The sequence below is a fragment of the Tinamus guttatus genome, unplaced genomic scaffold (assembly GCF_059628265.1).
Source record: "Tinamus guttatus ecotype Peru unplaced genomic scaffold, ASM5962826v1 Tinamus_guttatus_pri_ptg000261l, whole genome shotgun sequence".
NCBI classification, from domain to species: Eukaryota; Metazoa; Chordata; class Aves; order Tinamiformes; family Tinamidae; genus Tinamus; species Tinamus guttatus.
Genome location: NW_028288795.1, coordinates 1,553,898 through 1,568,440, shown reverse-complemented (window position 1 = coordinate 1,568,440; position 14,543 = coordinate 1,553,898). Strand labels below are relative to the sequence as shown.

The 14,543-nt window shown below is 70.2% G+C and overlaps 3 protein-coding genes across 3 annotated transcripts; all 3 read right to left on the bottom strand.

The window, feature by feature from the left end:
- Positions 1-134: 134 nt before the first annotated feature.
- On the bottom strand, positions 135-2,354 carry MPV17L2 (MPV17 mitochondrial inner membrane protein like 2). Its single transcript, XM_088527172.1, has 5 exons — positions 2,177-2,354; positions 984-1,154; positions 699-775; positions 438-579; positions 135-259 (listed from the first exon to the last, which is right to left on the bottom strand). Exons 1-5 carry the CDS (start codon positions 2,352-2,354, stop codon positions 135-137), a joined length of 693 nt encoding a protein of 230 aa, XP_088383298.1.
- An 860-nt stretch (positions 2,355-3,214) lies between these two features.
- Positions 3,215-5,110, bottom strand: IFI30 (IFI30 lysosomal thiol reductase). The gene is made up of 7 exons (XM_088527171.1): positions 5,027-5,110; positions 4,187-4,336; positions 4,044-4,118; positions 3,869-3,964; positions 3,623-3,775; positions 3,465-3,533; positions 3,215-3,296 (listed from the first exon to the last, which is right to left on the bottom strand). The coding sequence occupies exons 1-7, from the start codon at positions 5,108-5,110 to the stop codon at positions 3,234-3,236; spliced, it is 690 nt and encodes a 229-aa protein (XP_088383297.1). The 3' UTR covers positions 3,215-3,233.
- Positions 5,111-6,925: 1,815 nt separating this feature from the next.
- Positions 6,926-13,552, bottom strand: PIK3R2 (phosphoinositide-3-kinase regulatory subunit 2). Its single transcript, XM_088527150.1, has 15 exons — positions 13,185-13,552; positions 11,167-11,259; positions 10,936-10,998; positions 10,205-10,336; positions 9,873-10,074; positions 9,569-9,654; positions 9,265-9,370; positions 8,999-9,097; positions 8,729-8,909; positions 8,456-8,581; positions 8,112-8,254; positions 7,847-8,023; positions 7,644-7,715; positions 7,268-7,438; positions 6,926-7,147 (listed from the first exon to the last, which is right to left on the bottom strand). Exons 1-15 carry the CDS (start codon positions 13,522-13,524, stop codon positions 6,955-6,957), a joined length of 2,184 nt encoding a protein of 727 aa, XP_088383276.1. The 5' UTR covers positions 13,525-13,552; the 3' UTR covers positions 6,926-6,954.
- Between the last annotated feature and the right edge of the window lie 991 nt (positions 13,553-14,543).

Below are 14,543 nucleotides of genomic sequence, written 5' to 3'. Positions count from 1 at the left end.
CAGCAGAGCAGAGAGCCCCAGGGGCTGCTCCCATCCCTAACGGTGTTGGGTTCTGTGGCAAAAAAAATCAGCTCTATCCAATAGCCCTTGACCCGAGATTCTCTAGATTACAACCGACCCCCCCTTGATTGCAATCAGTAGCACTTAATTAGCACGATCTCCTCCTCGGGCTGCAGCGACGGGCAGCTCGTGGCCGTGATTGTCTCCAGGAATCGTTTTTCCTCCCTGGATCGAGACCTCGCTCGCGGCACGCGCAGCTCTGACGGAAACCCGGATCCCGGGTTAGCAGGGGCAGGCGCCGGGAGCCGTTCACATCCCGACGCGGGGCTGCGCGTCGCGCTCGGCGCCCAGGGCCGGGTTAGGCTGAAAACACAAGGGCAGGGGCTCGCTGGCTGCCACCCCGGCACGGCGATGGCACCCGGTGGCCCCAGAGGGACGGCACGTCCTTACCCGGTGCTTGAGATAGGAGAGGTAGGTGTCCCAGCCCAGCGTGACCACGTTCACGTAGGCCACCCGGTACTTGGGCGGGAGGAAGAGGAAGTTGAGGAGCTGCGCGGCCGGCCACACGCACCAGTCGGCCTGGGTAGGGGGGCCACACGCACCAGTCGGCCTGGGAAGGGGACAGGGGCGTCAGCGGCGCCGACGCGGAGCTGGCGGCGGGACGATGGGGACAGCGCGGAGCGGAAGGGCTGCGTTACCTTGTAAAATTCCCAGAATTTCTCCCGGAGCTCCCGCCAGCTCTCCTCGGGGTCTGGCCCTCCAGCACAGCCCATGCCTGCAGCCGAGGGACGGCGTGAAGCCGCGGCAGGAGGAGCCCGGGACCCCGTTTCCGCTCCGAAGGGCGCCCGCGGAGCGGGGGTGACGGGCGTCACGCCGGCAGCCCCCACGGGCTGTCACCACGTCACCCGCTCCGGCCCGGCAGGCGGCAGCGTGGGCCCGCTCTTTTAGCAACGCGGCCATAAGGCGGGTAGCAGCGCTCTTACCCAGGAAATACCAGACTCCCAGGGCTGGAGATGCCACCAGCTGGTCGATGAGGACTTTCTTGAGGACCGTTCTGATGCTCTTGAAGCCGCTGGCGGGGAAGGCGCCGTCTAACCAGAGGTACCAGTAGTGCATCAAGGGCCCCATGCTGCAGCCGATGGCAAACATGCGCGCTGCAACACAACACCGCCCGTGAGCCGGGCACAATGCCCTCGTGCATTATTTACACCACCCCATCCCCGTAAACATATACGGAGCCCGGGAGAGAGCACAAAGCAGAGCAGGGCCCCGCGTGGCGCTCCGGAGGGACGCGGTTACGGAGGGCGACGCGGCTGCACAAGGAGCTCTGCTGCCCAGAGGGGTTGGGGAGGCTCCTTCCTTGGAGATGTCCCAAACCTGCCTGGATGCCACCCTGTGCCACATGCTCCTGGTCCTGGTGTCCCCCTGTGCCACCTGCTCCGGGTGTCACCATGTGCCATGTGCTCTAGGTGCCACCATGTGCCACAAGCTCTGGGTGCCACCCTGTGCCATGTGCTCTGGGTGTCCCCTGCGCCACCTGCTCCGTGTGTCCTCCTGTGCCACGTGCTCTAGGTGCCGCCCTGTCCCACGTGCTCTAGGTGTCCCCTGTGCCACGTGCTCTAGGTGCCATCCTGTCCCACGTGTTCGGGGTGCCGCCCTGTGCCAGGTGTTCTGGGTGTCCCCCGTGCCACATGCTCTAGGTGCCACCCTGTGCCACAAGCTCTGGGTGTCCCCCTGTGCCACGTGCTCTGGGTGCTGCCCTGTCCCACGTCCTCTGGGTGCTGCCCTGTCCCACGTGCTCTGGGTGCTGCCCTGTCCCACGTCCTCTGGGTGCCATCCTGTCCCACGTGTTCGGGGTGCCACCGTGTGCCAGGTGTTCTGGGTGTCCCCCTGTGCTCCGTGTGTCCTCCTGTGCCACGAGCTCTAGGTGCCGCCCTGTCCCACATGCCCTAGCTGTCCCCTGTGCCACGTGCTCCAGGTGTCCCCTGTCCCACGTGCTCCAGGTGTCCCCTGTCCCACGTGTTCCAGGTGCCACCCTGTGCCACGTGCTCCGGGTGTCCCCTGTGCCACGTGCTCTGGCTGTCCCCCGGTGCCCCCCTGTGCCCCGTGCTCCGTGTGTCCCCGCTGGAGCAGGGGCTGCCCCGGCGGCTCCCCAGCGGCGCGGGGCGCTCCGTACCGGTGCGCGCGGGCCGCCAGCGCCGCGCCGGCTCGCGGTGCCGCTCGCGCGCCTGCTGCAGCGCGTCGCCCGCGGCCAGCAGCGCCCCGCAGCCCAGCGTGTTGGTGGCCAGCAGGAAGCGGCCCTGGAAGAGGGGGCGGCAGCAGCCGCGCAGCAGCCGCCGGCCCCGCGCCAGCATCCCGGGCCTGCGGAGGAGGAGGAGGAGGAGGAGGCCGTGAGGAAGGGCCTGGCGGCGGTTAACTGCCCCCCCCGAACCCCCGTGACTCCTGCGCCCCCCCCGTGCTGCAGCCCCCGGTCACCCCGGGCCCCAAATTACACCCGTCCCCCCCGACTCCCCAGGTATCCCTGACCCCCAGTGTCCCGGTCACCCCCGTGCCCCCAGGGACCCCCGGCTCCCGGTTACGCCGCATCCTCCCCCCCATCACCCCGTTATCCCTGTTCCTCCAGTGACCCCCCAAGCCCCCAGGTCCCCCTGCACCCCCAGTGACCCCGGAACCCCCCCCCAAATCCCCCGGTTCCTCTCTACCGGCCTCGTTCTCCAGTTATTCCCGTTCTCCCAGCTACCCCCGCCTCAATTGTCCCAGGTCTCCCCATTCCCCTCGCGCTCCCCGGTCGCCCCCGGCGCCGCCGTCACCTGCTGCCGCCGCGACCCCGCGCCGCGCCCGTCCCGGCACGTGGAAAACGGAGCGGGCGTCACGTGACGGGGAAGCTTCCGCTTCCCGCCGGCGGCCATGACAGTTACCGAGGCAAAATGGCGGCCATGACAGTTACCGAGGCAAAGGCGGCGGCCATGACACCTACCGAGGCCGTGGCGGCCTGCAGGGCAGCCGGCGGCCCCGGGGCGAACAGGGACAGCACAGGGACAGCACAGGGACAGCACAGGGACAGCACAGGGACACCCCGTGCCCCACACGGCCTTCCCTATGTCCTCCCCTCCCCGAGCACGGCCGCGGCGGCAAGCCAAGAACACAGGAACCAGCAGGCTCCTTTTCCAGAGTAAAAAGCACCTTTTAATTATTTCTATCATCCTCCCTCACGGCGGCTCCTGCAGGGCCGCTCAGCGCGTGCAGCGGGACGGGCTCCTCGGGGCTCTGCCCCCGCAGGCCTCGGGTGTCGTCCCCTGCAAGGAGCAGGGCAGGCGGTTGGGGGGGACGTGACACCGCCAGGAGCTGCCGCCCGCCCGCGTGTGCACCCGGCAACGTGTCCGCCTGTCCATGTGTCAGCCTGTCCACGTGTCCGCCCACCCGTGTGTCCGCCCGTCCGCCCACCCGCATCCGCCCGCGCTCACCCGGTAGAGCTCGCACACCAGGTGCAGCAGCGCTCCCTGCGCCCGCGCCTGCAGCTTCTCCGTGTGCTTCTGTGCGGAGAGAGCGCGGGGCCGCGCGGTCAGGCCGTGGCGGGACGGCGACAGCGGGGACAGCGCGGGCGCCTTCCCGCGCCACCTACCCCTCCGAGCACGATCCAGGGCACGTACTCGTGCGGCGGCACCAGCGCGGCCGTGAGCTGCGCGTTGCGGTGCATGAGCTGCCGGCCCAGCTCGCCCCGCGCGCACGCGGCCACCCGCCCCGCCGGCACCTGCGGCGCGTGGACCTGCAGGCACTGCAGGGGCGAGAGGAGGAGGAGGAGGAAGGGGGCAAAGTGACCCCCGCGCTCCCCGGATCAAAGGGAAGGGGCCGGGGAGCGGGGACGTACGGCCTCCAGATTCCCGCTGATGGAAGCGCCCGACTCCAGGCAGGCGATGGCGGGGAGGTAGTCGCTGAAGTTGCCGGCCTCGTGCATCAGACAGGCCTGCGGGCAGGGCGGCCGTGCTGGGACCGTCCCCCGGGTCCCCGCGGGTCCCCCCGGCCGCCCGCCCGCCCCGTCTCACCTCCAGCATGTTGCCCAGACACTCCTCAGGGCCGTGCTGGCACTGGAAGCGCCACGTCCCGTTGACGTTGGTCTCCTGCGGGACGGGACGGGGTGAGCGGCGCCGGGGCGGCCTCCCTTTCCCCCCCGCAGCCCCGTCCCCACCTGCGCGTTGCCGTAGGGCACCAGGGTGACGTCCAGCATCTTGTCGGGCAGCATGAGCCACGTGGCGAAGAGCTGCTCCACCATGAAGGCCCGGCACGCCGGGCACAGGCTCTCGTAGTAGAGGCTCAGCTGCACCGGCGGGGCCTCCGCCTGTGGACCGACACCGGTGGGTTACGGCAACGGGCCCCGGGCAGCACCCTGGGACTTTCCGCTGGGAACTTCCTCCGGCTGCTTCGGAGGAAACGTCCGGCGGCAGCGGGGAGGCCCGGGGCTGGGGCGCGCGCACGGGGCTGCAAAAAGCAGAAGTGGCAACTGCTCCTGCAGCGCGACCGGCTACAGAGCGGGCTTGGGGGGAGCAGCGCGGCACGCGGAGTGTCCCGAGTGCTCCCACGTCCACCGGGCTGCAGGGCGGCTCTTTGGAGAGCGACGCAGGACCCGGAGTGTCCCGACTGCTCCCACATCCATTGGGCTGCAGGGCGGCTCTTTGGAGAGCGACGCAGGACCCGGAGTGTCCCGACTGCTCCCACATCCATTGGGCTGCAGGGCGGCTCTCTGTGCAGTGATGCGGGGCCAGGAGCATCCTGGCTGCTCCATCCTGGGACCCAGGTGCAGCGCAGCCCTTTGCAGAGCGATGCTGCGCGCGGCGCATCCCAACCGCTCCACGCTGGGACACGGCTGCAGCGCGGCCCTTTGCAGAGCGACGCAGCGCACAGCGCGTCCCACGCAGCCCCAGCCCCACGTCCCAGCCGGACGCCGCTCGGACGCGGCCCGGAGCGCCGGCACCTCCAGCCCCCCACGTGCCGCTGCCTCCCGCCCCTGCCCTCGGCCCCGGGCTCTGACCTGGCGGGCGAGCGGCCTCTCCCCGGAGCTGCAGCCCAGGGCGGCCAGGGCCGCCAGCAGCGCCAGCGGCACCGCGGGGACCATGGGGACCAGCGCAGGCAGCGGCGCCGCGAGCGCAACCCCGCGACGGCCGCTTTTAAGGGCGGCTGCGCCCGCCCTTCCTGCCCGGAGCTGCCCCGGCTCATGTGACGCTGCGGAGCTGACGCAGCCACGGGACGGGACAGGACAGGACGGGACAGGGTGGCGGCTCGGGACGCCCCACGGCCCCATCTGCACAGGACCCGCTCACCCCACTGAGCACAGACCCTGCAGCCGTTTCATTAATTCTGTTTATTTCTCTGTTTTTAGGGTTTTTTGTGATTTTTTTTTTTAAGTACCGTACAAAAATCCTCTTACAGTAACAAATACTGGGTTTGCATTAGTAAACATCAACGGAAAGAGCACGGAGAGCCCCGGCGGGGAGGAGCGGCCGCGGGGCCGGGCAGGACCGCGGGGACCCGTCGCGGTGACGCGGCCCCGGGCGCGGGGAGGCCGGAGGGTCGAGGCTGCTGGAGCGAAGGCAGTGGAGGCCGAAGGAGACGGTCGGGGCGCCCGAGGCTCCGTCCTGCGCCCGCGGAGGGAGCAGGGGAGAGGCGGCCGCCCCGGGGACTCGTCCCCGTTGTCACATGCGGGATGGGGACGGGCAGAGCAAGCGGGAGCGGCCGGGTTTTCCCAGCGCAGCGGGATGCGACCGGACACGACCTGACGGAGCGGGAGGCGGCGGGACGCGGCGTTCCCCACGCGGCGTTCCCCTCGCCCGGCCTCCCCGGAGCCCAGGGAGCACCGAGCCCTTCCCGGGGTCAGCGAGAGCCGCCCCGTCACATCTGATAGCACCAAAGGAGGGAGCCGGGGCGGGCGGCGGAGCAGGGAACGGGGCCGGGGAAGGGACAGCGGCTCCGCGCCGGCTGTCACGAGGGAGGGGACGCTGGGGACACACGCGGTCCTGCTGTGTCCCCTCTCCCAGCGCGGGACAGCGGCAAAGCCGGGAGCACCCGCAGCCGTGGCGAGAGGGGGACAGGGGCACAGGGGCCTTGGGGACAGTTAATGCCAGTGGAGCCACGGCCAACCCTGCGCTCATCTCCCGCGGCCGCGCCGGCCGGGAAGGCTCCGCCGGAGCCGCAGGGATCGCTCCGCTGCCCGGGCGGCTCCTCCTCACCCCCTGCCCCCAAAACGGCTGATTCCTGTGCTCTGCGGCCACCGTTCAAGGTCACCGCGGACGCGGGAGGACAAGGGGACAGAGCCGCGCGTCCGGCCGGGAAAGCCCCGGGCACCAACACGGCTCCCAGCTGGACACAAGCAGGCGAGGGGTCTGCACCCGGCGCAGCCTCCCGCCGCTCCGGCCGCGGTTACGGATTCGGGAAGGAGTCGGCACCCCGGGCCCCTCGCTGCCCGCACAGGGTGTCCTCTGTCACCAAGTCTTTGCAGGGACGAGCGGTGCCCCTCGTGCCGGGCCTGGAACGGTGCAGGAAGCGGGAGCCGAGGATGCTCGTGCTGAGCGGAGGCTCCGGGGCAGAGCGGAGCGCAGGGCCGGGATGAGCCGCTCCGGAGCGGGCGGAGGCCGCGGGAGCCTGCGCGGAGTGGGGCAGCCTGTGGCAACAGGGGGTCTCACCTGCTCCGTGGGGAAGGGGAAGGGGCTGCGCTGGCCCCCGGCGGCTCAACTGCCGCCACATCCCCCTGCGGGACGCCGGGGCCGTGGGGAGCCGAGCGCCCGGGCTGCCGTCCCACCAGGCACCACGGGTTTCAGCTACTGACCAACAAGGGACACCGGGAACGTCACAGACACCTCAGAGCTCTGGGGGTGGGAGCACAGACTCAACTATACGGGGTGCAAGAGTCCGGAGGCGGGGAGCAGCGCCCGGGGCGCAGCGCGGGGCGGCTGCGGCGGCGGCTCATCGGGCCGGCGGCTGGGACAGCACCGGGTGGGCCAGGGTGACATTCAGCGAGTCGTTGTGCTGCACCAGGGACGTGTGCTTGTAGTGCAGGACCAGCTCCTTGAGCGACGCGTAGAGGTTGTAGGGCTCGGCGAAGCCGTAGCCGGTCGCCGTCTTGTAGATGACGCAGTGCTTGGTGTCACCGTCCACCCTGGAGCGAGAGGAGGGAGAGCAGCTCAGCCGGGTGCCAGGGTCCCCACGGGGACACACAGCGGAGCACAAGCAGAGATGTCCCTGGAGCAACCCGGGGACAGCAGGAGCAGGTACTCACACCACGGAGCAGGCGTAGCAGCCCTTCTGGCTGCTCTCGCGGATGAGGAAGGTGCCGTCGCGCTTGCCGCACAGCATCTCCTCCGCCTGCAGCCGGTTGATCTTGCCCACGTACCACGTCCGCTCCTCGTGGTGCGGCAGCTCCTCCTCGTCGTCCATCATGGAGTATTGGCTGCAACGGAGCCCGCGGGGGGTCAGGCCCCTCCGCTTGGACACGCGGCCCCTGTTTTCCCACCTCCCACGGCCGGCTGCCGTCACCCCTTCCCGCACGGGGAGCTCCCGGGCAGGGAAGCGGCAGCCGCCCGAGGCTCCGGAGCAGGCGGGATCCCCGTGCTCCGACCCCGCGCCAGCCCGCGCTCCGGAGCGGGAACACTCACTCCTCCGTCTCGTTCTTGATCCCCAGCCACTCGTTGATTTTCTTCTGCCGCGCTCCCTTCTGCGTGAGCCACCTGCGGAAGGAGAGGCCGCGGTGAGGGCGGCTGCGGGCCCGGCGCGCGCGGAGCCGCCGGATCGCTCCGGGGCGGAGCGGGAGGGCAGGATCCCCTCGTCCCGGCCCCGCGCGGGGGCAGCCCCTACGTACACCAAGTACTGGTCCCGCAGCTTGCGCAGCTGCATGAGGTCTGGCTTGAGGCTGTTCATGCGCTTGTCGATCTCGCGGTTCTCCGAGGCCTGTTTCTTCAGGTCCTGCTCCAGCTTCATCTTGCTGTCGTGGATCTCCGTGATGCGAGACTTGAGCTTCTCCGAGTTCATGAGGATGCTGGGAGAAAGGCAGGGGTCAGGCAGCCAGCCCGGAGCTGCGCTGCGGAGACGGGGATCGCGCGCGGCCCGGCCGCCCCCGGCCTCACCGTTGCACCTCCTTCTCGTTGCCCTCGCGGCGGAAGCGCTCGATGTACTCCTTGCTGCACTTCTCCTGCGTCTGGCACTGCTCCTCGAAGATCTTGATGGTCTCGTTGAAGGCCTCAATTGCCGTCCTCTTCATCTGCAGCTCCTGCGGGGACAGGGCAGTGCTTGGGCAGGCTCCTTCCCAAACCAGCACCGTCCCCACTGCAGCCCGAACCGCCCCGTGTCACAGCCCGTTCCCTGCAGGGCCCCCCCAAGCCCAGGCACAAGCGGGGTGGAGGATTCCCGACTCCGTCCTCGCGTGTCCGGCTGCGGAGCCGGCCCGGCGGGGCCGGAATTCCGTGCGTACCTGCGACGTGCGGGTGTACTCCTTGTAGAGCAGGTCGTACTCCCAGCTCTTGTCCTGGTACTGCTGGTGATAGACCTTCAGCTGCTCCCCCACGGCCTCCACGCTGTCCTCCTTCACCACCTGGTCCTGCCACACGCAAGGGCCTCAGTGAGAGCTGTCCCTGCGCCGCTGGCACCCCGCGAGGCCACGTCCTGGCGCGGGGGAAGCGCCGCCGCAGCGCCGGGCACGGGTGTCCCCTCCAGCCAGCCCCTGGCACGGCAGCAGGGCGCTCACCTGCTGGTACTTGGAGATGGGGTAGAGCAGCCGGGTGTCCAGCTTGGCGTTGTACTGGGCGAGCGACTCGTGCCGGTAGTGAGTGATGAGCTCCACCACCGAGCCGAAGGTGAGGGGCTCCGAGAAGCCGTACTTCCCTTCCCGGTGGAAGATCTTGATCAGCTTGTTGTTGCCTCCCTTCCTGCGGAGCGGGGAGCGCGGAGCCCTGAGCACCATCCCACACACGCCACGCGGCTCCGGCGTCCCCAGCGCAGGGAGAGCCGGCCCTACCTGAGCGTGAGCGTGTACTCCCCTTGGATCTTGCTGGAGGCATCGCGCACCAGGAAGGTGCCGTCCGGCGTGTCCCGCAGCTTCTCGTTCACTTCCTCCCTGCGAGGGACACGGGATGATGGGGACACGCGACCAGCCCTGTCCTGAGAGCCTAGCCAAAAATACACCCCCACCCCAGGCTAATGTGACGGGCAGGGCGCCCTGGGACACAAGGTGGCAGCACCCGACCTGTCGGGGCCACGTGTGCTCCCAAGTAACCCCCTTACCGGGAAATGTCACCCCAGTACCACTCGGCGTCCTGCAAGGCCACGCTGCTCCCGTTGGCCAGGCTGGCCGCGCTGGGCTTCGGCTTGGCCGGTTTCGGAGGCAGAGCTGTAGGAGAGGCAGGAACTTGGCAGGGCTGGTACCAGGCCCTGCTCGCCACCCCTCGGGCCACCCCTCGGAGCTGCTCCGGGCAGAGCGCTCGGTGTCCCCAACAGGCCTCGGAAAGGCCCTTGGCAAACGCCCCGCACCCACGGACACCAGCGCCCGGCCCCCGAGAACGGGCGTTCTCCACTGCTGCTCCAGTACCTGGGGGCAGCTGCTCCGGCTCCGACTCCTTCGTTTGCAGGAGCGTTTCCAGAAAGAGTGCGGAGAAGTCGGGGCTCATCTCGGGGCTGCAGGGAGACGGACGCAGGAATATGAGCGGTTGTGGGGGAGAACTTGGCACCGCTCCTGTGCCCCCCGGCTGCCAGAGCGCAGCTGATGCAGGAGCAGGAGCCCTGCCCTGGCTCCGTGCCCGACCTCCTCCCGCTGCCGGCGGTTCGGCCCCACACGGAGGGCAGGAGCCGCGGGCAGCGCGGCCGGCGCGCGGGGAGCCCGGGCCCTCCCGTACCTGGCGCCGGGCAGCCGGAGGAGAAGGGGGCCGAAGATCTCCCCGAGGGCGCGAGGGTGGAGGCCGTTGCTCTCCGCCTGCTGCGCGACCTTCCCCAGATGGCGGAGCAGGAACTGCAGGGTGAGCGCGTTGTGCAGCGGCACCGCGGGACACTCCAGCGCCAGCAGCAGCTGCTTGCGGCAATTCTCCGCCTGGGGGGTCTCTGCGGAGAGGCGATTCCCGGCGGGAGGGTTGGGCCGGGCCGGGCGGCCCCGCTCCGCGCGCTCCGCCATGGGAGCGCCGCCGCCGCCGCGCGCTGGGGCCCGTTTCGGCACCCCGCGGGCAGCCCCTACCCTGCAGGATGTGGAGCAGGTCTCCGTGCACGGCCGCGGGCACCACGGGGGCGGGCAGGTCCTGCAGGTATCCCCGCAGCGCCTCGCTCAGGGAATGCACGTCCAAGGGCTCCAGGTCGCCCAGGCTCCAGTCTGCCGGCACGGAGCGTTCCCGTGGGCGAGGGCAGAGCGCCGGGCACGCTGCCAACGCGCGGCCCCGACGCGGCAGCACCGAGCGCCTGCCGCGGCCGCCCCGCGCACGCACCGCCCGGGAGGGCTTTGTTCCCGCTGCTCCTAGGGACAAACCGGAGCCGGCAGCACAGCCGGAGCTGGCAGCGCCGTCTGGCTCCGGTTTGGGACGAGCCACCCCGGAGCGGGACAAGCCAGCGCGGCGCTGGAGGAGGCCCAAGGCCGGTGGAGAAGTTGGCGGCTCCGGAGGCATCGCGGGTGCAGTCAGGGCTGCACAACCCTCCCCTGCTCATCTGCACCATGGGAGCCAGCGGCAGCCTGGGACACAGAGCCCGGAGCGAGGTCCCCGCGGCACCCGGAGCAGAGCCCCCCACTCCAGACCCCTCCAGGACATGGCGGGAAGGGAAGGCCCTTCCACGGAGCCGGCGCCACGGGAGCCGGGCCCAGGCGGGGACAGGGATGCGCCCGGCCTGGATTCCATTCCTGCTGGCGCCGTCCCCTCCGCTAACGGCCTCCATCCCTCCTCTGCCCTCCCGTCCCCGCCGCAACGAGCCGCTTCCTACCGTTCTTCAGCGCCTGCCGCAGCTCGGAGCCAGACGTCCTGTAGAGCATCTCGCTGTCCAGCCCTGCGGGAGCGGAGACAGCGCCGTGAGCCGCGGGCAGCGCCGCGACACGCGGGACGGCAGCGCCAGGCCCCGCTGCAGCCCCAGGCCCCAGTGCCCGGAGGAGCTGCAGGGCCCCCCTTTGCAGGCGGCTGCGTTTGCAGGGGGTGCTGCCCAGCGTCCCCTTGTTACCTTTCCTCTCAATGGCTTCCACCAGCTTCACCAGCAGCGGCGGAGCGACGTCCGGAGGGCTGAACTGCTCCTGCAGCTCCGGGAGGAGAGCTCCTGGGGACACGGAGGGGGAGAGGAGCTGAGAGGCCGCGCGGGGCCGAGCGGCGACAGCAGGGAGAGCCGCGGCCCCCGCGGCCGCCCCGGCGTCACACGGAGCACGGTGACGCGTCTGCGCACGCGGAGGGGACACGGCGAGCGCCGCGCGCGCGGCCGAGGCGGGGAGCGCGCGGTGATTAATCCTGCCGCGCAGCCGGAGCGCCGCGTCAGCAAATTCCTGCCCCGGATCGCGCGCTCCACGTGGGAGCCGGCCCCGTGCAGGCAGCTGCGCCCGGCAGCGGATGCCCGGCCCGCGAACCGGTCGGCGCGGCACAGCCAGCCACTCCGCACGGCTTTTCCCAGGGTTTTTTGCCTGAGGAGCCCCGGGGAGCCGGGCTGAGCGGAGCCGCGTGCTCGCCTGTCCGTGGGGAAGGGATTTGCCGGATTCTCCTGCCCTCCACACGCGCCGGGTGCAGGGCGGCTCGCAGGGAACGTGGCGCCAGGCCCCCTCGCTGCCACCGGAGCCAATCCCGCTCCATTCCCGGCACCGGGAAGTCGAGGGGCCGCCGGGCACGCTCTGCTGAGCCGGAGCCGAGAGGCTGCTCCGGGCTGCGAATCCCGACTCCGGGATGGGAGCCCACGGAGCTCGCCCGCTGCGGGCCGGGGCCTCGGGCACGAGGAGCTCGCGCGAGGGGCTCATCTCAGCACAGCCCTCGCGCACGGCGCGAGCAGCGAGCGGAGCAGCAGGAACACGGGACACTCGGCATTTTAAGCAAAGCTGCAGCTGGACAAGAGTCAAACGGCTCTCCAGGGGCCCCAGGCAGAGCGGATAGAGGAGGAAAAGCTCCGTGGAGGAAAAGCTATTAACTTGGCACGGAGAAATCCCATCCGCTTGGCCTAAACGTGACTCCCCCGCCGCAGAAAGGGGCCTGCCCCTGGGCAGCCCCACGTCCCAGGCCGGTACCGGTGCCGCGCGGCGCCGTCCCAGCGGCCGGGCTGCCCATTGGTCCCTTTCCCAGGCACGTCCGGAGTTCCGGAACGCAGCCCCTCCACACCACAGCCCTGTCCCCCCAGGGCAGCGCTCCGGCCACCCGGGCACCTCCTGCCCGGGAAGGGGAGGGCGGGAGAGCCCCCGGGACGCAAATCCGTGCCCGGAGGCAGCAGGATGCCGGCAAGGCCGCCGCAGAGCCCGCCCCGGGCTCCCACGGGAGCCGCGTTCTTGGAAAGGCAGGTTGGGAGCGGGATGACTCAGGACGGCCGCTCCGGCTGCCAACCCACACGCGGGGCCCCGTCACATTCCCACCCGGCAGCGCCGCTTCCCACGGAACCTCCCGGAGCCCGCGAGGCCACTCCGGGGCACCGCACGGCCCCACCGCTCCCGCTTCCCAGGCTGCCACGGACTCTCCTCCGCTCCTTAAGATCCTGCAGGGGTTTCACACATCCGGTGGAAAGGCACGTCTCCCAGCAAGACGGGCTGCTGGGGCGGGAATGCTGCCCGATTCCCAGCAGGTGCTGGGACCCAATTCCCAGCAGAGCAGCCCATGCCCTGCCCGGGGCAGCTCCCAGGCTCGGTGCCAGCGGCTGAGCGGGAGCTCCTGCCCTCGGAAGGCCTCTTTGACCCTGACTTGTCCCCTCCTGCCCGGAGCGGGGTCGCCGTGCGCCTCAGTGGGCTCTGCCGGGAGCGAGGCAGGCGCCAGGGACAGGGCAGGGCTTATTCCATGAAGGAGACGGGGGGAAAGGCTCCCAGAAGAGCAGGGAGAGCGACCGAGGAGCGCCCGGGATCCCGGTCAGCAGCTCCCAGCGCGGGAGGAGGATCCCGCAGAGGAAGGACCGGCACAAGCCCCTTCCACGGCCAGGTCCGTCGCTGCTCCCGCCCGCTCTCCGGCGGTGCCGGAGCGGACACAGACTGGATGAGGCTCCATCCACGTGGCGGCACGGCTTACCTTGCTCCGGAGCCTCCGGCAAGCGGCACGCGCTGGTGCCCGGCGTCGCGGGCAGGGGCCTCTGCACGCGGGGCCGGTGCGAGGGCACGGAGATCTTCACGGGCCCCACGTACTCCACGTAGGTGCCGGGGAAGTCTCCCTTCTGCTTGGTCCGCTCGTTGACGCCCAGGATCCAGCCGATCTGCTTGGGGACCTGCTCGTCGCCGTCCTTGCAGCCCAGCGCTTGCAGGGCGCCCTTGCTCACCACCAGGATGTCCCCGGGCGCCAGGTCAATGTCCTCGTCGCGCTCCTTGCGGTAGGGGTAGAGCGCGCGGTACTGGAAGCCGTCGGCGCTGCCCATCGTCGCTGCCGCGCGGGAGCGTCTGCGGCGGGCGGCGGAGGCGGCTCCTCACGGGCACCTCTCGCCCATCAGCGCCCGACGACGTCTCCGCGCCAGGCGGGACCCCAGCGGCCCCGCACACTTAAGTGCAGCCCCTTTTCCTGAGCTTGAAGCCACGGTTCAGCCAAACGATGGAGCACAGGGAGAAGGAGACGAACATAATCCCGCGCTGGCGAGCGGGGACGCAGCGAGGAAGCAGCGGGTCGGAGCACGGGCTGCCAGGAAGGGCTGCTCGGAGCGCGGGGGCGACGCCGCTGCCTCCTGCTCCTCCTGCTCAGCAGGGCCTGCAAAGAGAGGGTCGGTCACTGCCAAGCCCGGGCTGAGGAGAGAGCCAAATCCCCCTTCCCACCGCAGCCCGGAGCGAGCCCCGCGCACCAGAACACACCGATTTACCCCCAAAAGCAGCGAGGAGCTGGCGGGAAGCTCTGCAGGGAGGTCCCTGCTGCTTCCCCGCTTGGCTTGCTCGCTCCCGCGCGCTCGTGCAAACACGGAGGCAACGCACGGGACACGGCAGCCCTGCACGCCGGAACGCTGGGCTCAGCTTAACGCATCCACCCGTGGAGTCGGCTGCTGGGGGTAGCTGCCCACGAACGCGCGGTGACCAGCGTCTCCCTCCCAGGCTTTTAGGATGCTTTGCAATCCCCGCAGAGCAGCGCTTCAGAGCCCCGCTCTGAGCAAAGCTCATCTCCGAACTTTGCTAAAGCAGCAGCAGCGACAAGCGCAGACAACACCGGTGCGTTTGCAGAGATGGTGGCGAAGGGGATTTAAAAAAGACGGAAAAAAAACACTTTCCGAGCCTGCTTAGAACTTCTAGGTGCCTTTGAGCTAGTCAAGCACAGGGAGAAGCACCACACGGCCCACCTGGGAATCCAGGCACAAGAGGAAGCCCCGCGCTGTGACAGTTTGAGGGATGCTGGACGCGGCACCCGCGTTCACAACCCTGCACCCCACGGAAAGCAGCGGCAGGAGCCGGGGAGGAC

Excerpts from the sequence above, each read along its gene's own strand:
- PIK3R2 (XM_088527150.1), bottom strand. The coding sequence starts at position 13,524 with ATGGGCAGCGCCGACGGCTTCCAGTACCGCGCGCTCTACCCCTACCGC. Across the intron at positions 10,075-10,204 it reads CCTGCTCCACATCCTGCAGG|AGACCCCCCAGGCGGAGAAT; the intron begins GTAGGGGCTGCC and ends GCCTCTCCGCAG. Across the intron at positions 8,582-8,728 it reads CCATCTCCAAGTACCAGCAG|GACCAGGTGGTGAAGGAGGA; the intron begins GTGAGCGCCCTG and ends TGCGTGTGGCAG.
- MPV17L2 (XM_088527172.1), bottom strand. The coding sequence starts at position 2,354 with ATGCTGGCGCGGGGCCGGCGGCTGCTGCGCGGCTGCTGCCGCCCCCTC. Across the intron at positions 1,155-2,176 it reads CTGGCGGCCCGCGCGCACCG|CGCGCATGTTTGCCATCGGC; the intron begins GTACGGAGCGCC and ends GTTGTGTTGCAG. Across the intron at positions 580-698 it reads AATTCTGGGAATTTTACAAG|GCCGACTGGTGCGTGTGGCC; the intron begins GTAACGCAGCCC and ends CCCCCTACCCAG.
- IFI30 (XM_088527171.1), bottom strand. The coding sequence starts at position 5,110 with ATGGTCCCCGCGGTGCCGCTGGCGCTGCTGGCGGCCCTGGCCGCCCTG. Across the intron at positions 4,337-5,026 it reads AGAGGCCGCTCGCCCGCCAG|GCGGAGGCCCCGCCGGTGCA; the intron begins GTCAGAGCCCGG and ends GTCGGTCCACAG. Across the intron at positions 4,119-4,186 it reads TGCCCTACGGCAACGCGCAG|GAGACCAACGTCAACGGGAC; the intron begins GTGGGGACGGGG and ends CCCGTCCCGCAG.